At 44.3% G+C, this 23,905-nt stretch overlaps 2 protein-coding genes across 5 annotated transcripts in view; one reads left to right on the top strand and one right to left on the bottom strand.

Annotated features, from left to right (window-relative positions):
• The window catches only part of KIAA0930 (KIAA0930 ortholog), a 146,558-nt gene extending 142,664 nt beyond the window's left edge, over positions 1 to 3,894 (bottom strand). The window contains exon 1 of one of the 3 annotated variants that reach the window (XM_019482273.2): positions 3,641 to 3,894. In XM_019482273.2, coding sequence (XP_019337818.1) covers positions 3,641 to 3,791 — 151 coding nt within the window. In that variant the 5' untranslated portion in view covers positions 3,792 to 3,894. The remainder of the gene's footprint in view (positions 1 to 3,640) is intronic. The other 2 variants (XM_014606399.3, XM_019482275.2) reach the window with 2 other exon arrangements.
• A 115-nt stretch (positions 3,895 to 4,009) lies between these two features.
• On the top strand, positions 4,010 to 16,904 carry LOC109281909 (uncharacterized). 2 transcript variants are annotated; one of them, XR_009461860.1, is made up of 2 exons: positions 4,010 to 4,197; positions 14,823 to 16,904. XR_009461860.1 is itself a non-coding variant. In XM_019482271.2 (2 exons), the coding sequence occupies exons 1-2, from the start codon at positions 4,124 to 4,126 to the stop codon at positions 15,601 to 15,603; spliced, it is 648 nt and encodes a 215-aa protein (XP_019337816.1). In that variant the 5' UTR covers positions 4,010 to 4,123; the 3' UTR covers positions 15,604 to 16,904. The 2 variants fall into 2 exon arrangements, 1 of the variants encoding a protein (XP_019337816.1); XM_019482271.2 differs by having other exon boundaries at positions 15,030 to 16,904.
• The last annotated feature ends 7,001 nt before the right edge of the window (positions 16,905 to 23,905 follow it).

A 23,905-nucleotide genomic window follows, 5' to 3' on the forward strand; every position in this document is an offset into this window, starting at 1 on the left:
CCACACAGGCAGCCCAGCTCCCCCCTACCATACACACAGCAAACTCTCACCTCCCAGCTGCACATGATGCCCACCTGGCTCCTTCCTTTGTTCACCGCAGCATTAGCAGCCTGGCCCCCTCCCCTGCCATGTGCACAGCACGAGCACCCCAATTCCTCATGCTGCGGTACCCAGTCCCAGGAACAGAGGCAGGAAGCAAAAGTCAGAGTAGGAAGAGGAGCAGAAAGAACCTAGCTAACATGGCAGGAACAACAATGGGGTCATGGAGAAGCCTGCAGGCCACATACAGTCCACCAGTTGGACGGTTTTGAGTTAAAACAATATCCTTCATCAGTGGATATCCAGGCACTTTACAATACACTAAATAAGTTCCTAAGTGTCGTTAGACAGAAATGAAGAAAAAAAAAAGTTAAACATCTTACCCAAAACCAAAATTTTGGGTGGAGCCAGAAGTAGGACCCTCCCAGTCTAATGTTACAGGCCAAAAACTACTCTTTTCTCTCAGATGCTCATTTGCAACTTATTTAAGAGCAAAGAAATCAAGAGGTACAGATTTCTAGCAGAAAGGCAGCAGGTGGACAATACAATCCATTCCACATATTAAGCCAGGTCCCAAAAGAAAGAACACAATATTTATGCCTCACTCACCCCTTCCCTGAATGCTTAATCAAAGGGAATGATGAGGAACCTGTCACCATACACATTTTAATATGAAAGCAAAACGCATGGTTTTTATTTCTTAAAAGGAAATAATTTTCTTGCCATAGCAACACACTCTGAAATTCAATTCATTAGCAAACCATGTGGTAGTATTGAATGCTCCACAACTAAGTAAGGCCGTAACAGGCAGTTGAGATCTCTCATATCTAGAGGAAGGTGATCCAATCCTCTAAGCAGGTTGATTAAAGTCATGTACCTGGACATTGCAATACAATACGATATTGTTTTGCCACAGTTAAAATTTCCCACAATAATGGGTTTCAGATTGTCATCAGTATAAAGAAAGTGCCTGGGTGATTCTCACAAGGCATTTCTAAAACAATATGCAGGTTGCAAGAAACAGTAATTTGCTCTTTAAAAGCTTGGCAATCTGACAAAAAATTGAAGGTAGTTTCAGTGAATTACACCACCTAATAATAGTCAGAAAAAAACATCCCAAATGTGTGAGATGTTAAATGATCTCATTTGAGTCCCTGGGAGTTAAAAGTTCTTGGCAATTTACAGGCTTTAAGCCTTTCAAAAGTCATCCCAGAAGTCAGTAGGCTAGATTCTCAATACCTTCAGCTGCCTTCCAAGGAGCTCCACTGATTAAAAAGCAGAAGATCTATACCACTGGGATTACAGACATGAGCAAAAAAATCAACAGGATGTGACCTGGACTTGAAGAGATTAATTAAAACGGTGTATCTAAGGACATAGCTACACTTCGGGCATTTACAAAGTTACATTTTTCACATGACAAGACCCCAGAAAACGCTCTACAGCCATAACGTAACAAACGTTCACAGCTACAGAGCACTTTTAAAATGGACGATTGTGAAAAAATGTAACCCTCATCTGATGAAGTATCAGACAGGGACGCTGTAAGGAACAGTGCCTTAGGATCTCTGTGAGGGTTAATTTCAAACAATTCTGTCCACATCCCATGTGGCTTTGTGGGATGGACTGGTGCTCCGGCACCAGCCCAGCATAGCCCCAGGGGCTGTCACAAAGAAAAGACAGAAAGCCTCTGTCTCCTCCCTGTACAGCTGGGGAAGGAAGCCCCACCTGCCATACAGTGCCCCCCTCCCCCCCAGCTACCCCTACCAGAGTCTTGGGGGGAACCAGACTGGGCCCTTGAGGTGAGGGGGCTCCCTTCCCCCCACGCAAGTGTCTTAACAGTAGCAGAGGCTGCCACATCTGAAGATGTCTCCAGCTGCTGTTATGTTTGATGATATATAAAATACAGTAAAGAACATTATTTGCCCAAGTTAGCACTCACTGCACCCCCATTCAAGAGGGGAGGTCTCTGCCCCAAGGAGGTCATAGTTCAAACATGAATGGGTACACAGGTATACAAAGGCCAGAGACTGGGAACACAAAAGAAACTTTCTAAGCAAGTCAATGAAATTCATTCTAGATAGCATCGTATAAGCAAGTTTAAAGAAGAAATCATAGCTGTGGCAGTGACCGGGGGGGCGGCAGCGGACACACCACACCAGACCACACCTAGAGACTACAAGGCAAAAAAATTGTGAAACATTGCTGTTTCATGGGAGAGTTTATCCTAAATGAGCTCTGTGCCTTAATCCACATGAAACTCCTTGAACAAATACAACCCATGTACAAACACCTACCAGTATAGGTGTAAAATACAGTTGTAAACATTTTTCATGTCAGAAATATCTGTTGAATGATGGTTGTTCTTTAGCCCTGTTACTCATAGTGCTGTGGGTTTTGTTTTTGTTATTGGCTTAGATAAAAAAGGACTTCAAAATTTGAAAGGCTTTGGTTAAGGAAGAATTGTCTTCAGGTTTCTAGGTTAACACAGATTTCAACCTTGAGCTTTTATTTCATAATACAGGCACTTCTCCGGGAAGTAAAGTAAGCAATATTTACTTCCTCTCCTGTTACATTAGTAAGAAATAAGTGTTGAAATGAATCAAAACAGCTAAAAATAGGGAAGAAAACGCCTGATGTTCAAAGTTGAGTACAACACAACCTTGTGCACTTATTAGACCTTATCAAGCCTTTTGAAGTAATTTAGTCAGTGAAGGACAGTGTCTGAATCATAATAACTATATTAAAAAAAAATCATCATTTGACAGCCATGTGATCACAAGAACCAGCAAAAAAAAAAAAAAAGACTGGTGGCAGTCATGCAATCCAAAAAAAACAGAGACCAGATTTCATATTAATAAACTACTGTCCATATGAGGTGCCTTACAGGCATTTTCAGACAATAGGCCATCAGCTTTTTCTATTTCTTAAGCTTACTTAGACTGACATTAGGTCTGTTCCTCTAATGAAACATCCCTAAAAGACACAACAGGTTCCCAGTAGCAATTATGGCCAGTGGTACATGACAGCCCAATAGTCAAGGCTTTCAAAAAAAAAAAAAAAAGTGTGTGTGGGGGGGAAATCTCCTTCTTCCACCTTAGTCTGGAAAGCAGTAATACAGCAGGAGATTTCTTGCTTCTGTGTAAAGCTTCTAGCCTCCCAAGGAGTCAATGCTATCTGTCAGCCTCTCTCAAAGGCTGCAATGGATTGTGTTTCTGTGATGTGATGTTATGTCATCCCTTAGAGACTCCCTACATGAATGCTGGGACCTGTTTTGTTCTTCTCCCCCCCCCCCCGACAATAAGAACCGTTCACCTCCACCCAGAGACGAGTGCAGAGGGCTGGAAGTAGAGAGCTGGCACAGGGAGGTGCCCCTAAGCTTGTGGCAACCACCTCGCAACAGGGAGCACCCGGCGGTGATAGCAAAAGGGGCTCCCGGCGGCTCCTTCCCCCAGGGCTGGAGGACGACCGGGAGCTGGCAGCGCTCCGGGGCCGGAGAGACAGGAAGCAAAACGCCGGCTGCCCCGCCGGCTGCAGCCGCCGGCATGAGTCAGGCCTGCCCTGCCTCGGGGCGAGGTGCCGGGCACCCCGCCAGACTCACCCAGGCCGCTGATCTCCTGGCGGAGGTTGCTACGGTTCCGCTCCTCCACTATCGCCCGCAGCATTAGCTGCAGGGAGCGGTCCAGGTCCGCGCTGTCCTCCTCCTCCTCCTCCCGCTGCCCGGCCCGGCCGACAGGCTTGCCCGATGCCATGCCGCCTCCAGCCGGCGCATCGCAGGCCGTCTCGGCCGGGGCTGCCGCAGGCCCCGCTCGGGGCGGGGCGGGGCGGGGCGGGGCACGGCAGCAGTGTACTGCTGTGCTGTGCTGGGGGCGGTGTGCTCCCGCCTCTGCCCGGGACGTTTCCCGGCCAATCCCGCCCCGGCCCGGCTGCAGGCAGCCCCGGGCCCCGCCCTGCCGCGCCGCCCCCGCCCCCGCCCCCGCCCGCGCAGCTGTAGTGGTGGCGGTGGCCCCGGCCGCCTCTGACACTTCCTGCAGCCCGGCGGGAGCGGGGGCCATTTAAAGAGACACCGGGCAATTCCCCGCCAATGGCCGCCCGAAGCCGCGGGGTGGAGCCGGCTCGCGGCCGCGTCACTGGGGAAAAGCGGGGGTGTGAGTATGGGTAGGTATGTATGTATGCACGTATGAGGGGGTACATCTAGATATGGGGAGTGTATATCTGCGGTTGTGGGGGGGGTTACATGTATGCGTGGGGGTGTGCGCGTATGTGTAGGTCTGTGTGGGGGGAGGTATAGGGGTATGTATGGATGGGAGGGGTGGGTATGCGTGTATGGGTGTGTATATAGGGAGGTGTACATGTCTTTGTATGAGGGAGCGTGTGGGGGGTGGGTATGTGTGTGTATGGGAGGGGTGGGTGTGCGTATAGGGAGGTGTACCTGTGTTTGTATGAGAGTGTATATGCGTGTACGTATATGGGGGAGGTGTCTGAGGAGGTGTATGTGTGTATGGGAAGGGGGGCTGTATGGGGATGTGTACATGTGTTTGTGTATGAGGGGGTGTGTGAGGAGTGCATGGGTTTGTGTGCATGTGTGTATGTATGGAGGGATGTATGTATATATGTATATGAGTACATATGTATGGGTCTGGGTGTGTGTATGCGTATGTATGGTTGTGTGCATGGGTATGTATGTGTATACATACATAGCTATGAGAGACAGACGGACTTAAGGTGACATGCACCTAGAAAGACATTCATCACCTTCCTTTGCCTCTCTTTGCTTTCCACCCACTGCTCCACCTCCCTCAGGAAGTATGTAACACTCCTGAAGCCTACCATTGATTTTATATGTATCTACCACTTTTTCTCTCCATCCTCTTTTGCTTGTTTTGCCCATGGCAGCCCTCAGGGAAGTCCCTGACAAGGGGTGTGGTTAAATACAGCAGATGTACTTAAATATGGTAAACCCGATAAGGGTTGTCAGCCAGATGTAGCTGAACATGGTTGACCAAGGGTAAAAGCTCTTCAGCTGCATCTGTTCAACTGGAGTTGGGGTTGAATAGATGCTATCCTATAAACACCCATGCCCCTTCATACACAAACACAAGTATGCCTCCCCAACATGTGTTACTATGTTTAGTTATCTTTTAAAACACAAGCAAGATGTCTTGCTTTAACTGTTGTTTATATTGTAGTAAACTTCAAGTCTTCAGCTATAAATCTGCAATGAAAAGGTTAAAACTCTTAAACAGCTTACACCTAGGTATAAGGCAGTGAATATAGATTTAGACATGTTTAGGAGAGCACCAATTAGCTAATAACATGGTCACTCAACAAACATTTCCCCCTGGGATCCAACATGAATCATAGAAAATGAGGGCTGGAAGGGACCTCAGGAGGTCACATCTAGTCCAACCCCCTGCTCAAAGCAGAAACCTCCCTAACCTAAGCTTTGATTAGCCAGGTCTTAAAAACCTCCAAGGATGGAGATGCCACAGCCTCTCTGGGTAACCTGTTCCAGTACTTTACTACCCTCATGGTGAGGTTTTTCCTAATATCTAACCTAGATTTCCAATGCTGCAACTTGAGAACATTGCTCCTTGTTCTGTCATCTGCCACCACAGAGAACAGTCTAGCTCCATCCTCTTTGGAACTGCCCTTCACATAGTTGAAGGCCACTATTAAATCCCCTCTTAGTCTTTTCTTCTCCAGACTAAATAAGACCAGTTCCTTCAACTTCCCCTCAGAAGTCATGTGCCCCAGCCCCCAAACCATTTTTGTTGCCCTCTGCTGGACTCTCTCCAATTTGTCCACATCCCTTCTGTGGTAGGGGGCCCCAAAACTGAACACAATACTCCAGATGTGGCCTCACCAGTGCTGAATAGAGGAGGAAAATCACTTCCCTAGATCTGCTGGCAACACACCTACCAGTGCAGCCCAGTATGCTGTTAGCCTTATTTACAACAAGGGCACACTGTTGGCATATATTCAGTTTATTGTCCACTGTAACCCGCAGGTCCTTTTCTGTAGAGCTGCTGCCCAGCCAGTCCCCAGGTTGTAGCAGTGCATGGGATTGTTCCATCCTAAGTGCAGGACTTTACACTTGTCCTTGCTGAACCTCATGAGATTTCTTTTGGCCTAATTCTCCAATTTGTCTAGGTGTCTCTGAATCCTAACCCTACCTTCCAGCATGTCTACTACTTCCCCCAGCTTTGTGTCATCTGCAAACTTGCTGAGGTTGCACTCTGCCATCTTCCAAGTCATTGATGAAGACATTGAACAAAAAGAAGTACATGTCTATGTTATGTCTAACTAACAGTCATTGTTAGTTAACACGACCTAATTAGTATGTGTTAAAACACAGCTAAACATTCAATCTTACAGACAGTTCTTAAGTAAACCAACAGCTATTTTAGCCATATGTCACTGATGCCCACTATCAGCAAAACAATGTTTTCCTTGCCTGGTGTTCACCTACACCGGGGCGGGCAATTATTTCAGGCGGAGGGCTGCTTACTGAGTTTTGACAAGCCATTGAGGGCCACATGACAGGCAGCCAGGGGCAGATAAATATTAATTTTCTAAAATTTTTAGGGGCCCCGCAAGCCAGATAGAATGGCCTAGTGGGCCACATCTGGCCCATGGGCTGCAGTTTGCCCACCCCTAACCTACACACTAAGAACCAGGAAACCCTTCTAACCTATGAATGCTGCAAGCAAGGCCTCAGTCCTGTACAGATTTATATACATTTAAATTTAAATCTGTGCATAATCCCAATGTCACTCTTTACAGGATCAGAACTGAGGACTTCAAATGCTTTTAAGATATTCAGTGCAAGTACTGTCTAATTTTATGTTTGCATGGTGCTGAGAATACTGCTTCCTCCCCCAGCTGTACTTCACAGGCAAGGCCATACTATAAATAAATATTAGTATTAATTATTTATTGATCTGAATGTATGAATAAATAATACATCATACTATACAGAGGGGTGCTGGGACCATGACACCAGCAGTCAGGGAAGCACAAGGCTGCTTGGCTAAGGAGAGAAGGCCTCTCTGTGAAGCCAGGCCACCCATCTGCAAACTATTAAGAAACTAGTAGCAGATAGGGCAGCTCTATCAGTATGTTGGATCAGGGAGGCTAGTCCAGTTTGGTCATTCCCAGTTCTTCTAGGCACACCAGTAGGAAGGAACAGAATTCACCTAGGGACACAAGGCTTCAACTGCCTGCCTCCCACAGGCACTGTGCTTCCCCTACACCCTATGGACAGGTGAGGAAGAATTTCTCAGAGAGTGGAGTCAGCCACTAACCAGCTATCAGCTGCAACAGAAAGGAGAGTATCTATCTTTCTAGAGAAAACCCATCTTTCTGAGGGCTCTTTCTAGGACCCTAGGGATAAAAACCATACTGAGACCTTCAAAGCCTCTGGACCAGATCATTGGAACCTACCAGTAATCCCTTTGGTTCTTGACAGCTGTGAGATTCTGTAAAGCTGTAGGAGGTCTGAGTGGCACTGCTCCTCTTGCACCAGCACCATAAAGATCAAGAATCCTTCTCTGGGCTGGCTTTACTGGAAAAAAAACGTTACTACATGCCTGATGAACAGTTGCAGAGCACAAGATGGGAACAGCCTGTACAGTCCCTTGTGGGGGGTGGAACAATTTACAGGACAACACCCCAAGTTTGCATGGGAAACAATCAGCACCCATTTACATTGGGAACTGTATAGACAACTAAGCAAGCAGACAGTTTCTTCCTTAGGGTACTCTCAGTTATGGCCTCCTCTTTTGAAGGTTAGTTAGCCTTTTATGACTTATTAACAATGTTTCTGTGCTTAGTGTCACATCACTTACTTGTAAATTCATTATGTACTCAGTAAAATTTTCCCCTTTTGCAAAAAAACCCACATAAGTGGAACTTAAAAGGTATACAAGCCATAAAACCAATTTTTAAGCTAAGTGCATATTAAAGGATACAGGAGTCTTGTATCAGGACTTGTGTTGGACTTCAGTGATACAAAGCATTTGTAATAACTTCCTGCACAAAGGGAATTTCATAGCAAGCAAGGGATAAAGGAGGAAAGGAAGTTTTATTATGGTAAATGATATAATATAATTTACCATAGTCTTTTTAATACAACTCACTTTCACGACTATTTTTGGTTCAGTTAAGTTAGCCATAGTATGTTTGTTTGAAAGGACATAAAATATACTGTAGGAATACTAATTCTTAAGGATTTGCAAGATGATTTTTATACTCAATTTTAAGTATATTATTTTTTAATAATTATTTCCTAGATGAAGATTATGGTGCAGAAACAATTGTCATCCCAGACAAGGGACTTCTGCAGTCTTTGTATCAGAGGAGATAACTATTTTTCAAGTACAAAGGTATGCATATGCATATCCACTTTGCTTGCACTTTTTCCTAGGTTCTTAATCCTGGCTGGAGTGCAAGTAGAAACAGCAGAAATCTGTTCCATGCTTTTAACCTCCGGATTGTTTGTTGCTGGCCTGGAAAACAAGTAGTTTACAGCCTCTGTAGAGTTATAAATAAAGGCCTTACTCTTGGTAGACCTTTTTCTGTATCTGTTGAAAGGATATGGATTTAGGGGTGTCAAGTAGTTTCTAGTTGGAGCTGCTACTGAAGCATGGTTAGGGGTCAGTCATTAGGCATCTCATTGCCTAGTATCCTTCCTCATACACATAGTTTTCCAAAATACCAAGGACAGTGCATGGCTATCGCCAATTTTACAGCATCTTTTGCCACTCACAAAATTCTCCCTCACTCCTGTTTGTCAGGCAACCACTCCAGCTCTTCCCATTTAAGGTCTTTCCTGCCCATCCCAACACAAGCTTCCTCCATGATCTACTTGATATTTTTCTCATCTTCATCCTGGTCAGTAGACAGTCACCTCAACATCTCTTCAGTTTATAGAGATCAGTGGATAACCTCTTCCCTTTGCTCCTCACCCTCTCCAATTCCAGGTTTTCAGACTAGTAGGAGCCAGCTGGCAAACTCTAGTTCTGCTTTCCTGTACCTAGCTTTCTATATAGCTTTACTGCCCTAGCACTTCCACATAGAAAAGTCAGCAAGCCCACTCTTCTGACATTGTTTCTAGTTCTAGACCTGAAGATCTGACTCAGAAAGTCCACACATAAGCCTCTCTGCTGTTCTCCTTGAGGTATGCATAGGCACACCCACCTTACTTACACCTATTCACCCCATTTCAGCCTCCTGCTTCTCAGCTATCCCAACTACAGCAGGCAACTAGCTTTCTACTTGCTGCCTATCTACATACACCTATTAGCTTCAGGTGCTTTTAGCTTCCTGCCTGTTCAGATCGAGATGGAGCACGCCTGCTCCATCACAAAAGCACCGAACTTACTTTACTAAAAGGAACCAAAGGCTGGCGCTGTGTTAGTTGGGTAGCCATCCACAGGAGGAGTTACAAAACTGAGGTGCTAACTGGCTCTGGTCATGAATGACTCAGTGATAATTAGTAAAAGAGGCATCCACCTGGCATCCTACCCAAATTCCAGTTTGGGTGTTGATGACATTATGCCTTGCCCCTGGCGTTGTAATCTCATTTGTCCATCTTCTTTGATGATAAGAGTGTTCTTGTCATCATTACAATGAGTGTCAGGCATCTGATCCTCCAACCTCAATACCATGTGAAGTTCTCCTTGGAATACTAGTAAGTGCTAGCAGAGTCAGAACTCAAAATTGTTATTGTACTTGGTGAAGGGGAGTGATCTCTGTGCATGCAATTTTGTAAAGTAGTTGGCAGCTTGATACTGCATAAATCAAGAATATAACAACACAGGATAAGAATTGGTCATGGATTTAGGTTGAATGTTTTGTCTGGCAAAAATGTAAAACATTCATAGTAAAAATCCTGAGGTACCCTAGGGTTTATCATTACTGCAAAGTGTGTTATCCAGATTAGTTAATTGAAGTCTAGTTTCCCTAACTGATTATGAATCCCTTGTTCCAGTCTTACAGTGTTGCATTTTGCTTGCAACAATTAGCAAAATATATGTTGATAATTTCAATGCGTCTGTGAATTTCAGTGTCTTTGATTTATTTCTAACAGATCAGTCTAATCCTTTATATAAAACACCCACAACAACCCTGATCCTAAACAGTCTTATGCACCTACTAAGCTTTATGTGTGTGGATAAAGCCATCAAAGACACTAGAACCATAATATGTCTTTGCAAAACCAGATCTTTTCTTTGTAATTCAGTGGAGTTGTGGTAGGCCTTCTTAGTCAAATAAATAATTACAGTATATTGCATTTCTGTAATGTCCATCTCAAATTTCTCTTCCAACATGAAAGAATTCAACCTCAAAGCACCCAAGTAAGGCAGATGAATACCCATTCTACAGCTGAGAAAATGGAAACACCTAGGTTAAGCCACTTGAAAAGTCTGCAGCAGAATCAAAAATGGATCTAGAGCCTTCCTTCTCATTGAAAATGCTGCCTCTCTCTCTGGTTCTCTGCTGCTTTCTACTTAGAGCAGGACAACAGGGGTACATCATGTAAATATATATAGACAACTTACTTTTGCAGTCTTTACCTAAACATAACTTGCATTTACCTCAAGGAAGATTTGACTTTACAATTTGCAGTCTTTTCTGTCTTTAGATTCTAAATTTATCTTGAAGTGCTCTGGAATTAAAGGCAATATGTAATTTTAGGGTGGAATTTTCGATAGAGTTCAATAGTGGCCCAATTCTGTTCCTACTGGGCGCGTCTACATGAGAGGCTTTGAGCGCATTAGAATAAATCTTCTGCACGTTAGCATGGTGGCCAAAGTCTGTGCTAATGTGCAGTAGATTTAGTCTAACGTGCATTAACATCACTTAAAAAGCATTCATCTGTGCAGTAGCACTAATTATGGTACTTTAAGTTGGTACCTGCAATACTTAATGCACTGTAATTATGGCACATTAATGAATGTGTAGACATGCCCACTGAATTAAAAATTAAGCCAGCAAAAAGTATTTTAGAAAATCTAAGCTTTAAGATATTATAAACTATCACATACAGCACTGTTTGCTTTTGATTTTCCCACAAAAGTGAAAAAGAGAAAGCAATATTGTTTCACCATTGCCTTACAGAAAATAAGTACTATTAAGGGATAAAATGCCTCTTGCTTCAGGGAATAAGCCAACTACAGGCTGGTGGGCAATATATGCCAAAACCAACCAGTATGGGGCCCCTTGTACTATTCTCTAAGTTATCTAGTAACAACCACAAATACTGGAATAAAGCAATCTGGAATGATCTGAGGTGACATGGTAAGTCCTGGGTTGCTCCAACTGCAGTGGAATTACATCCAGGAAAGTTTTGCCCAAATAACAGCTAACAGATTGGGGGAAATAATACCACGAAATACTTTGAGGTTGAAACTGCTAAAACCAGAGTGGTGGTTCTCAATTTGGGTCCTGTGAGACTCCAAAGCTGGTGCTGCTGCTACAGCCAGGTAGAGCTGTCTGGCATATCTTTGTTTCCAGGAGGGGTGTGCTGGGTATACCAAGAAGTAGGTGCAGCAGGAACTCCCATCCCCTAGCATGGGGGATAGTTCTGCAGGGCTACAGCTGGGCAACTAGGGCAAAAGCATGCACTGACCAAGGCACAGGCGCTGGAATGAAGAGGGGATGTTAGAGTGACAGCAGGGGTCTGTGCTCAGCAGGGATTCACCCAGAGGCTGTTCACTCAGGCAGGACAGGTGGGTTGAGCCTGGCCAGAATCAATGTTCACTTTATAGCCTGGTTTCCTCTCCCAACCCTACTGTGGACATCTCCTGTGTTGACCTTTTCACAGCCAAATTAAGGCTTTTCAAGGCAGGATCTACATGCAGATCATCAGCACATGTGAGATTGTTGATGTAGGAGAGAGCAAGTGAGGCTGACAAAGGAACTCTGCCCTAGATCTCCACTGTGAGCCTGCAACCCCTAAGTGAGCCCAGGCTTGCAGGTAAGACTGCCTGTCCTGCCCTTCCCCATCCTTCTTCTTTTCTCAGCACAATGCTTTTCCCACCCCAATCTGTGCCCAGGATACAGAGCTAATTAGTAGGGTTGTGTGAAATTTTGCTGGCCATTTCATTTTGACCCTATTTCGACCAATTTCAAGGTTGAAACAGCAAAATGGGAATGAAACAAAGGCTGTCAAAATAGCCTCAAAACAAAATGAGGCTGGTCGAAACGTTTCAAAAGTCTGGGGATGGGGAGCTAAGGATCACTGTACCAGCAGCATAACTAATTAGTAGGGCTGTGCAAAACAGCACCGTTCCATTTCGCCTTAAGTTTTAACGGTTAGACGGAACAGTGTTTCGTACCGAATTTCATTTCAAGTCAAAACAACTGTTCCTTTCTGTCCAAACAGAAAGGCTGTTTCGATGCTATTTTGACGTTTCACTGGGGATGGGAAGTCAGCCAACCCAACTGGGCTGACTTCCCATCCCCAAAGCTAGATCATGCCGGGGCAGGAGGCAGCCCATCTGGGCTGCTTCCCAGTCCCCCACACTACATTGCGCTGCGGGTGGGAGGCAGCGCTGGGCAAGCAAGTAAGTGGAAGGAGGAAGGGGAGAGGGGAATTGAGGCCCCTGTACAGAGAGAGTTGGACAGGTCTGACTTTTGTATGTATTTTTGAAAGGGACATGTTGGCAAACCAGTTATTGTCTCATTAGGGTACTAGAAACATAAATTCAATCCTGTCCCAAAATCACACCAAAGGCTGCCCACCCCCCCACCCCCCACCACTTGACCCAGCTGTAAATACTGTATTTATTGAAATATAAGATGAATCTAATTATAAGGCAAACACCTAAATAATTACTTTATATTTAAGGAAAATTTAATATAATTTTCCATGTGTAGTATCTAATTATTGGAGGCTTGCCTAGAAAGTGTGCTCCTCAAATATGATTAGTCAGAGAGCAGGGAAAATAAGTCTGGGTTAGTCAAGTAGCCCCTTAGCCCCCTGCCCTTTCCCGCCCCGCCCCCCCAAACTTCTCCCTCCTACTGCCCCTTACCTTCCTCCTCTCCATCAGACCCTGATCTTCCAGAGCTCATGCAAGTTAGGAACACCTTTGAAAAAAATGACCTTGAAATAAACATAGCTGCAGCAGTTTGCATATACTACCCATAGATTTAGATCACCCAGATTTAATGCAATTTACCTTTCTTGAAACTGCTGCAAGTTTTAGCACAGGTACTCCATGAACACACATTTAAGAAGCATTTTTGCACCGACTTTATATAGAGTATAAACTTTTTTTTATAAAAATATATATTTCTATTACACACACACACACACACATACCCCACTATACTTTTTCTGTCCTGTCTTGTGACTGACATTTCCCATAACACAAATCTTACCAGTCCACAACACACATCTACAGTTAACCATCATCATCCCCATTGCAATAACTGCAACCGCACAATCCTGTGCTCATCTCCATCTCCTGTACTCATCACAATCATGCAGACTGCCTCCTTGCCTCTTCCCCTACCCTCCCATCTCCCCAAGCCCTCCACAACCCCTCTGTTTCTTTCCCCAGTCTCCTTATGATGCTGACACTCATCCTCCTTATGATGCTGTCCCCATCATCCTCCTCCTCTCTGGTGGTCTCATTCTTGAACAGTCTGTGCCCTTCTTTCCTTTTCCATGTGTCTTCTACCATCTTCTCCCCTTTGCCTCTTTCTGTCTTCTTATTGTACAGGAGTAGCATACTCACCCCCATTCTGACACAGTCTTCAACTGGGAGGTTTATGTGTCTGCGCATAAGCAGGTTCCTGGTCTTTGACAAAGCAGTCCTGAAGCAGGTCATAGTGGACTGTTGGGGCTCCTTGCTGCTTTGTTAGGTGGCCGAACAGTGCAGCCTCTCTGCTCAGGGTCTTGACCTCTGTCACCATCTGGAGAACTTCACTTATAAACTGTGCATAATATTAGTTCAAAGCCAAAAGGACTTACAATATACTTCGTTGGGCTGGACCACAGTAGCATCAACAGCATTTCAAGCCATGGTGACTCCACAGCTCAATACTACTCAGTATATGTATGTACCCCAGGCACCCCCCACAAAGGATGTATGTGCTAATTAGTTGACACTTGTGACTGGAACTGGGTATTCTTGTTATGAGCCCTAGGATGCTCCAAAAATTTATATGCAGATAAGGCACAGAGCAACCTGGTCTGGATTCACCTCATGAAAGGTGGGGCCACACTAATCATATTTGACAGGCTGAGAGAGGGCTCAACAGAGGGATTCTGAGTAAACTGTTTGGGTTTCCATTTGGTGATGTTTACCAGACATTTAAGGCTTGTGAAGAAACGGGAATGATTGGAAATTGGAATGAAAGGCACAGCTCAGCTGTGGGAGTGAAGAACAGACTGAAATATGTGCAATGTAGTGGCTCACCATGACCTGAAAAAGAGGGTGCTGAGGGGGTCTGTATTTAATGAGCATTATATATTATTCAGATGGAATGCACTAATTCTTCTCCATGGACTGCCACCTTGATGGGGTAGAGAGGCTTGTATGTACTGGTGATCCTAAAAGCAACACTGTCAGGAGTCCTGTGCTCATGGTAGGATCACCCGTGGTGGTAAGGGCAAAAGTGAGGCATCAGAAAAAAACAATCCAACATAAGATAAAGATATCAGTGGTGGAGCAGGTGGATGAAGGAAGCACACTTCTCAACAATTGCAAAGGCAGATGAAGGCTGCAGTGGAATAGTAACCCCAGTTATCTTAAATCTCCTTGCCACAGGTTTCTCCTCTACCAAGATCCATGCCAATGTGCAACAGCCTCCTTATGTAAAAGAAGTCATGTGCAGACTTCTTCTACTGAATCCCTTCACTTGACCCATGGGAGTGATCATCCTTGATTGTGAGGGATTGCTGCTGCCACCAGCTAACCTATTTTTTAGTTTCTCAGCCTTTTGGCTAAGATCAAATGTTGCCTGCCTTTGAACAGGGCCGTCTGCTTCAGCCACTGGGACACGAAGTGCCGACGGTGCTGCTATGTGGTAGAGAACCTCCCCCACGTGCTACGCAGCTGCAAGCCTCATGCCAGAGCCTGGCAGCTCCACCACAACACTGTCCAGGACCACCTGGTGAGGGTCATCCCGGCCGCAGCAGGGGAGATCTCCGTGAACTGCACCATCCCAGGCTGCGAGAGCCAGATGCGACCCAACATTGTCATCATGAATGAAGAGGCCAAGAAGGTTGTGATCATGGACGTAACCATCCCCTTTGAGAACCGGCACCAAGCCTTCACCAATGCCCAGGCTCGCAAGCAGGAGAAGTACACCCTGCTGGCCGACACCCTAAGGGGCCATGGCTACAACGTGATGGTCGACATGCTCATCGTGGGAACGCTTGGAGCCTGGGACCCCAGCAATGAGAGCGTCCTGCATGCCTGCTGCGTCTCCCACTGCTACACCAAGCTGACGCGCTGCCTCATGGTGTCCAACACCATCTGCTGGTCCCATAACATCTACATGGAACACATCACGGGCCACTGCCAGTACTCCGACCCCACCAGATGAACCACCGCCGGACCAGACCCAGAGGAGACCTCCTGAAACCCCCCTCTGCACCAGATGGACTTCACTTTGAGAGGATTCTTCAGCTACAGATGACCCCGCTCCACCCGAAGAGGACCCCCACGATGAGACTCTATATGGACTGAGACACTTTCTTCACGCTACTTCCTCCACCATTGCGGACTATTGTAACGAGTTTGTGTGTATCTACTTTCTCTCTGTGTCACAAAGCCCCTCCCACCCCTTCCCCTAGCCCCACTTCCCCCACCCCAGGCTCAGTTGGCTAACATTGTATTTTCTGTAACCTAGTTGCGTTCCCCTCCTCACCCCCATCCCTCTAATGTTGGTCCCTCACTCGGACGATTTGTATTTCCCTACTGGCTTTGTCATCTTTTTGGATTCACAATCCTAAACATCTACTAATAAAAGTCAGTTTTTGGCACCACAGGGAGAATGTCAGGGCTGGCTCTAGCCCTCCTTCTGCCAGTCTGGTAGTACAGTAGTTCCAGGCCTGGTGGCAGTTCCTTGTAAAAGGGAACACCCACACATTTTTATTTTTTTTTTTTTAAGAGCCACACGCAGAGAAAAAAAAAAAAGTTTCTCACCAGCATGTTTGCTCAATATGGGCCATGTACGTTATAGTTATGCTCTGTGTTGGTTGCATTTAATCTTCATACTTGTTTTCCATTACTGAGCACAGGTAGACAAAGTATTTAATGTGGTTTATTTGTATGCAAGTGTAAGGTAAGGGGATTTTTCCCCATGGTGATTGAGGGGGGGAAAAACCTTGTCTTATATTTAAGTAAATACAGAAGGTACCTTAATATCTAGGTTGCAAATTCAAAAGCAGCCAGATGTGACAGTAGTCATACCATAGCTTTAGAATGACCATGGTTAGGTTTAGGAGGACCTTTGACTTTCTGATATATTTTTGCAAACTGTATGACCAGTGTTAAGTTTGGGTAGATGATGAAGTATCATATGAATGATGAATGGTTACGTGTCACTGAAAAACTGGCTGGATTCTTCAACACTTCATTTTCAGACATTCTAACATCTAGACTTTTAAACTGGATTAACATTTTTGTAAATATGTTTAACATCATTTTGGCTATTAGCCTACCCTGAAACACATGCAGAACCACAGCTTTTTATAAATACTTTTAAAATGTTTTTATTTTTCCATTAATTCATATAAACATGAATGTATTCCCATATCCATGTGCACTGGACAAAATTATTTTAATTGCACTCATATTATTATAAAGATATATATATATTAATAAAAGTGGCGAACTAGGAAACGCAGTCTGTTTTATGGGATCATAAAACAAAATAATTAATATTCCTTTGATGGAGATCTCATTTTATGGACCAGCATGCACTAAGTGACTCAAGCAGGATCTCTGGAAAGAGAGAAACCATTTAATAAAAAATGTTTCCCTTTCACAGGTTCATATTTACTCAAGTAAATATTAGGAATAATTTGATTACATGGGACAAAGTCTATCCAGTTACTCTTGCATCCTTTCATAAGGAAAATTCTTTCCAAGCCATATGGATAATTTCTACTCAGTTATTTTTCTCTCTCTAGCTAAGCACAAAGGCTTACTGATGTGGTATGTCACCATAGTTGCAAGACAATCAGAAGTTCTTCTCACAAAGGTACTCAAATACTATGGGGGTGGGTGGGCCATGAAGTTCTGAGATAAAGAGCTTCTCTCCTGTTAAGAGAAGGAGGAAAGTCTTGTGATCAGGACACTTTAGAACTGGGGCAAAATGCTGGATCACTGAAATCAATGATTAAACCTCAGTGGACTTCAACAGGCCAAGGATTTTATTTCTGGAATCTCATCCTAGCCTTGCCACAGGCTTTTTATGGGTCCTTAAGTAAGTCATGGATTCCTAGAATCATAGAAATTTAGGGTTGGAAGGGACCTCAGGAGGTCATCTAGTCCAACCTCCTCCCCAGCTAGATCATCCCAGTGAAGGCTTTGTCTAGCCAGGTCTTTAAAAACTCCAAGGATGGGCTACCACCTCTCTGGGTAACCTGTTCCAGGCTTTACTACCCTCCTAGTGAGAGAAATTTCCCTAATAGCTAACATAAACGTCCTTTGCTGCAACTTGAGACCCTTGCTCCTAGTTCTGTCATTTGCCACCACCAAGGACAGTCTAGCTCCATTCTCTTAGGAACCACCCTCAGGTAGTTGGGAGCAGCTATTAAATTTCCCCTCAGTCTTCTCTTCTACAGACTAAATATACCCAGTTTCCTCAGTCTCACCTCATAAGTCATGTGCCTCAGCCCCCTAACCATTTTTGTTGCCCTCCACCAGACTCTCTCCAATTTGTCTACATCCTTTCAGTAGTGGGGGACCCAAAGCTGGACACAGTCCTTCAGATATGGGCTCATTAGTGCCAAATCACTTCCCTTGATCTGCTGGCAATGCTCCTGCTAATACAACCTAGCATTCCATTAGCTTTTGTGGCAACAAATGCACACTGTTGGCACATAATCAGCTTATTGTCCACTGTAACCCGCAGGTCCTTTTCTGCAGAGCTGCTGCTTAGCCAGTCAGTCCCGCAGCCTGTACTGGTGCATGGGATTGTTCCATCCTAAGTGCAGGACTTTGTACTTCTCCTTGTTGAAACTCATGAGATTTCTTTTGGTTCAGTCCTCCAATTGGTTGAGGTATCTCTGAATCGTAGCCTACCCTCCAGTGTATTTATTGCTCCCCCCCAGCTTGGTGTCATCTGCAAACGCACTGAGGGTGCACTCCATCCCATCTTCCAGGTAATTGATGAAGATACTGAAAAAAAAAATGGTCCCAGAACTGACCCGTGGGGCACTCCACTTGACACCAGCTGCCAACTAGACATTGAACTATTGACTACTGCCCTCCGAGCCTGATAATCCAGCCAGTTTTCTATCCACCTTACAGGCCATTCCTCCAACCCTTACTTCCTTAGCTTGCTTGCAAGAATGTTGTGGGAGACCCTTTCAAAAGCCTTGCTAAAGTCAAGGTATATCATGTCTACATAAAATGAGATGTCTTCCTGCATCCACAGAACCAGTCATTTCATCATAGATGACAATCAGGTTAGTCAGGCATGACTTACTTTTGCTGAATCCATGCTGACTGTTCCTAATCGCCTTCTTCCCCTCCAAGTGCTTAGAAATGAATTCCTTGAGGACCTGCTCCATGATTTTTACAGGGACTGAGGTGAGGCTGGAAAAATCATGGAGCAGGTCTTCAAGAAATTCATTGAAGAAGTCATGTACTTCTTCAGTTCCTCTGTTTTCTCATCTGAAAAGTGTGGATAATAAATTTGTCCTCTCTCACAGGAGCTTGAGATAAGTAAATTAATGAATGCAAGTAAGATGCTTAAAAATCTCTAGTGATTTTGTCACCAAGAGGCCTATAAACATAAAAAATAGATAACAGGAATGATCAAGCACCACATTTTTGCAAGCTTATTGGGAAAATATGAGAGAGGTTTTGAGTTATATTTTAGTTTGAAATGTTTTTATTGGCTTTATATTTGGTAAACTATGTGGATAAAATTGTGAAAGTTCTCCTTTGGAAAATAGGACTTAGGCTATAATATTAGTTAGATGCTTTTGAAAATGTTGCATTTGAGTCTGTCTACATTCTTTGCTTATGGCTAGATGAAATAATGTTAAAGTCACTGTGTCCTATCTGTGCCAGAGTTTCATTAGCTTCCTGTGCTGCCGATAGAGTAGTGATAAATTTTGCCCATTTAGTCTGTTAATGTAAATAGTCTTCACCAGCTATGAAAATGGTCCTGATAGTAGTTCTTCTGCCTCTCTTTTATACCATTTATCGTTGTCACAACCAAATTAAGTACTGCCCATGCCACAAGCAAGAAATATATTAATCAAAACAGTTTTAGTCTATACAAGGTAACTAAGGGTTAACTAACAAGATAATAATAACAGGGTTTTTTTTGCTGCGCATGTCAAAAAGAAATTTATTACTGCGCCACTAACAGAGATAAAAACTTTTGCCTTCTTTGCTTTATATAAATCATTATAATTGGTCGGGATGACAGGGGAGTGTCCCTATGACAAACACCCTAATAAAAACCACTATACAATTGGCGATTCTCATTAAATTTATGACGTGGCGAAAAACAATTGGCTAATATACAAATAAAACCCATCTTCACTTCCGTGAAGAAGGGGGACCTCCGTACGAACCTTGGAGACCTCTGATCACATGTATCAGAATAACTGACAACTTGATCACTTGCCAGTGCCCCCCTCGCCTCTCGACCCAATCTTAAGACGTAAATCACCGACCTGCCGGCCCGATTTTTTTTCTCTGTTTATCTGCCCGACCAAAGACTTTCATGCAGACCGACCTTCGAACCTTAAGCTGTAACTAACCAAATATCTCTGGCCTCCGTCTTTCACCACCTTGATGGCGTGAGTAAATAATCTTGCTTTGCAACCGATAAGCGTCTGTGCCTAATTCCACTCCAAGCGTCCTAAGTATCCGCCTGACGGCCTTCAAAGGTCTCGTACCCTTCACTGCAGTGCACGGCAGTGACAATCATTAGTCTCAAGAGCAATTATAATTATTGAGTGGAACCCCATAAAAGTATTCCTTTTAATAGAATGAACGCACACTAAAAATCTATCGAAGACAAAAATATCCAGTTACCTGTGGGTGCACACTTCTCACATGACAATCACTCTCTCTCCAGTTCTAATCCTGAAAGGGAATTTACAAAACTCCTTTTGTAGACAAGCCTACAAACTTCACTTCATAAATCTACTAGATACAAAAAAATCACTAAATAAAGACATTGAATTTATGGCACATTATAACCTTCCTGCCATCTGATAACCCCATGTAACGTATCTGCATTTTACCAGCTACATTCTAGCACCAATTCAACATTCCCTGCTTCCCCCACCACCTACCTGTCTCACACCTATTCCCTCTGATCCTCATTGCCATGCATTTGTATTTTCACAGACCTGAACTTTGTGTACTGGTTGCTGCTACTCCATGAAGAACACATAATACTATGCCTGAAGAAGGGTGTTTGTGCCCCAAAGCTTTCAAAGAACAACTTTTCCAGCTATTTAGTTGGTCTAATTAAAGATATCACATTTACCCAAAGAACCTTGTCTGCCTATGTCCTTAGACCAACATGGCTACAACCAACAACCCTTAAAAACTGGAATTCATTCAACTGTAAATTCATTGATGACATAAAATTTATAATGATGCTAAATCTTACTAATTTTTCTTCATTCTTGCTTGATTATAAACAGCTCTCCTTTAAGTTTGATATTAGCACTTATTTGTCTTTAATATTCATGTTATTGATTGTGCTGTTTGCATTACTTGCAATATTGCCTGACAATATAAGTATGGTAGTTTTCTTATTTTTCACCTGATTTGGATTGAATAAAAAGCATTGCTATAAACAGAATTAAATCACTCTCAAACACTTAAACACAATTAAAACACTCTCAAAAGAAGAAGAACAAAAAGAAAAAAATAGATGACTATTATTGATATTACAGGTTTCCCTCACCAACCACGGTTTTGAGTATCCACGGTTTTGCTCCCCAGGCCTTGCCGGAGCGGGGGCCCCAGCTACCAGGGCTATGGACCTGGGTCTGCAGTTCCCTGCCCTTGCTCCCCCCTGCTGCCTGCTGTGGGCTCAGGCAGGGCAGCTCCCCACCACTGCATGCACTCTCAAGGTGCAGGGGGGACCTGCACCCCCCACATCTGTACACAGGTCAGGCACATGTTGCAGGCACAGGCTTCTGCCCTGCTTTGATCCTTTCGGGCCTCCGCCACCCAGGGGGCACGACCTGGCATGGCTGGGGACACTGGGGCCGCGTGGGGATCTTGGTGCTGCTTGCCCCCCCACTGCCCTGGTAACGTGCCTGCTGCTGCTTTGAGGGGCGCAGCCCCGTGCTGCTGTCCTTGCTGCAGCCCTGCATGCAGGAGGTGCGTTGCCAAGGCAGGGAAGGAAGCAGGGTGGCAGGGAACAGTGGCGAGCAGCTTCCTGGCATGGGCCCGCTTTTCCCTGCTGTCCTGCTTCCTTCCCCCCACAACCTGGCACATCAGGGAGCAGAGGAGCCGCATGGGGATTGCCTCGCCTACACCTGCTCGCCCTGCACTGCCTTGGCAACGCACCTCCTGCACACGGAGCTGCAGTGAGACATGTACAGCTACAGCGAAGTAGCTGCTGTTCTTGTATAGACTTAATACAATAGCTGCGTTGCATGGGTACTCCTTTTGGAAGTATTAAAGCACAGCACAGTAACTGCCCATACTGCACCATGTGCACAGCACATGTTTAGTTTTAGCCTCTACTTTGCCATAGCAGCATGCTAAGGTGGGCAAGCGTGTCGCTACAGCGAAGTAGCTGTATGTGTAGCTGTTCATGTGTAGACTTACACGATTGCTGTCACGGTAGCATGTCATATGGTGACATGTAGACGCGCACTTAAAGCTCAAATTAAGAGTAGCTTGAGAATGTCATACTCAAATGTGTTGTCCTGCCCTGAGAAAAGTCAATACCTGTGGAGGATATTAGCGCAGAGATTCAGCCCAATTCGGTGGCCAAATCTCCAAATCCGAACTGAATTAGAGGACCCTTTAATCTCTCCTAATTGAATCAGAACCCTCTGAATCGATTCAGAGAGATTCGGAAAGATTCAGCAATTCTGGCATAGACACAGCTTTAAATGTTTTTTCTAGGTAGCAGGTGGCTTGTGAATGCTGTGATGCTGGGGCGCATGGAGTTTTCCACAGGAGCACGGGGGGCCCCCCCACGCTTGGCAGTAGACCCAGAAGTGAAGCAGAAGCACTTCCAGTCCACTTCCAGGTTCACCACTGAGCACGCAGGGGGCACCCCCATGCTCCTGTGGGATGCTCTATCTGCCCCAGTATTGCTGTGTTCACAAGCTGTGCTGGTACCTTGAGGTATGTAGAAAAAACATTTAAAGCTGCGTCTATGTCTGAATTGCTGATTCTCCGAATCAGCATTGAATCTTCAGATTCGGCCAAATTGAGTCAGGGACAGTGATCAGAATCAAGGAATCAAATCACTGTTCCCAATTTGGGCCAAATCCAAATCCGAATCAAATAGGGCCCATTTCACATACCCCTAGAGGATATGTGCTTCATGAGTGTGTGTGCGCGCGCGCGTGTGTGTGTGTGTGTATTCGGTGGAGTGGGGGTGGGGGTTGGGTGGGTTGTTTGTTTGTTTGTTTGTTTTACTACGGCTGCTTCTTGGTGTGCTTTTTTGCAAAATAAACCTGAAACAAATTTTTATTACAGATGACCCCTGGTAGCCTCTAGGTCTATACATTCCTGAATTATGATGTTTAGAGCTGATTCTGATAGTAACAATTCAGTCTCTCCCTGGTACTGAGAAATGAGGTTGATGTGTTGTGTTGGGTTGGAGAGTTGTTGTAGACATGATGATCCAGGGTATGAAAAATAAGGGTTTTTTTTATGATATCTTTATTGGAGAAACTGTGTAACTGAGAAAGAAGTTTGACAAGCTTTCGAGCATAAAGAACCCTTCAAATTTCTTTCCTCCAACTATATAGTTGGACCAATGAAAGTTATCACAAAAACCCTTGCCTCTCATTAATGTTTTGCCTCTCCTTTGCTACACAAAAGCTCTGGGAAATGGAAGAGCATCAATAGGCCTAGATGACTGAGGTTGCTCTTCGCTGCTTCAAATTTTTTCCCCATGAACCACACAATGATTCCTGAAGTGTTGTCTTTTCTTAGCCAGGTATTTGAGATGAACAAAGAAAAGTGCTGTACAGATCAATTTAAAAAGCAAAAGATATCTGTTAGATTTGACCAGTTTATTATTTGCTGAGCCTGCACAGAAGGGCTAAAGGACAGCTAAATTTGCTGCTGCACAGAAGGGCTAAAGAGTTTCAGATTTTGTTCTTTTTTTTTTTTTTCTTAACAGAAAAATAGTAGGTCAGGTACCTCCAAGGGCTGAGAAACCTCTTTTCCCTGGGAGATGAATGTTTTTGGCACATGTAGCTGGACAATAAGCCTGAGTAGCATCAATTTGAATTCAAGGATTGTAATTATTTAGAAAGCATTATTAATGATGATTAGTCAGGGCCATACATTAATGCAATAGCTTTTGGTTTCTGAAATTGAACTGCTCAGATCAAAAATAAGAATAACTGGGAATCTTCTGTTCCCTTGCAGATGCCTTTACAAAACCATCCTGCAAAACTATAAGCTTCTCTTCCAGGGCCTTCCCAGTCAAGAATAGCAAC

This window comes from Alligator mississippiensis, chromosome 4 (genome assembly GCF_030867095.1).
Source record: "Alligator mississippiensis isolate rAllMis1 chromosome 4, rAllMis1, whole genome shotgun sequence".
Classification (NCBI taxonomy): Eukaryota; Metazoa; Chordata; order Crocodylia; family Alligatoridae; genus Alligator; species Alligator mississippiensis.

Excerpts from the sequence above, each read along its gene's own strand:
- LOC109281909 (XM_019482271.2), top strand. The coding sequence starts at position 4,124 with ATGGCCGCCCGAAGCCGCGGGGTGGAGCCGGCTCGCGGCCGCGTCACT. Across the intron at positions 4,198-15,029 it reads AAGCGGGGGTGTGAGTATGG|GGCCGTCTGCTTCAGCCACT; the intron begins GTAGGTATGTAT and ends GCCTTTGAACAG.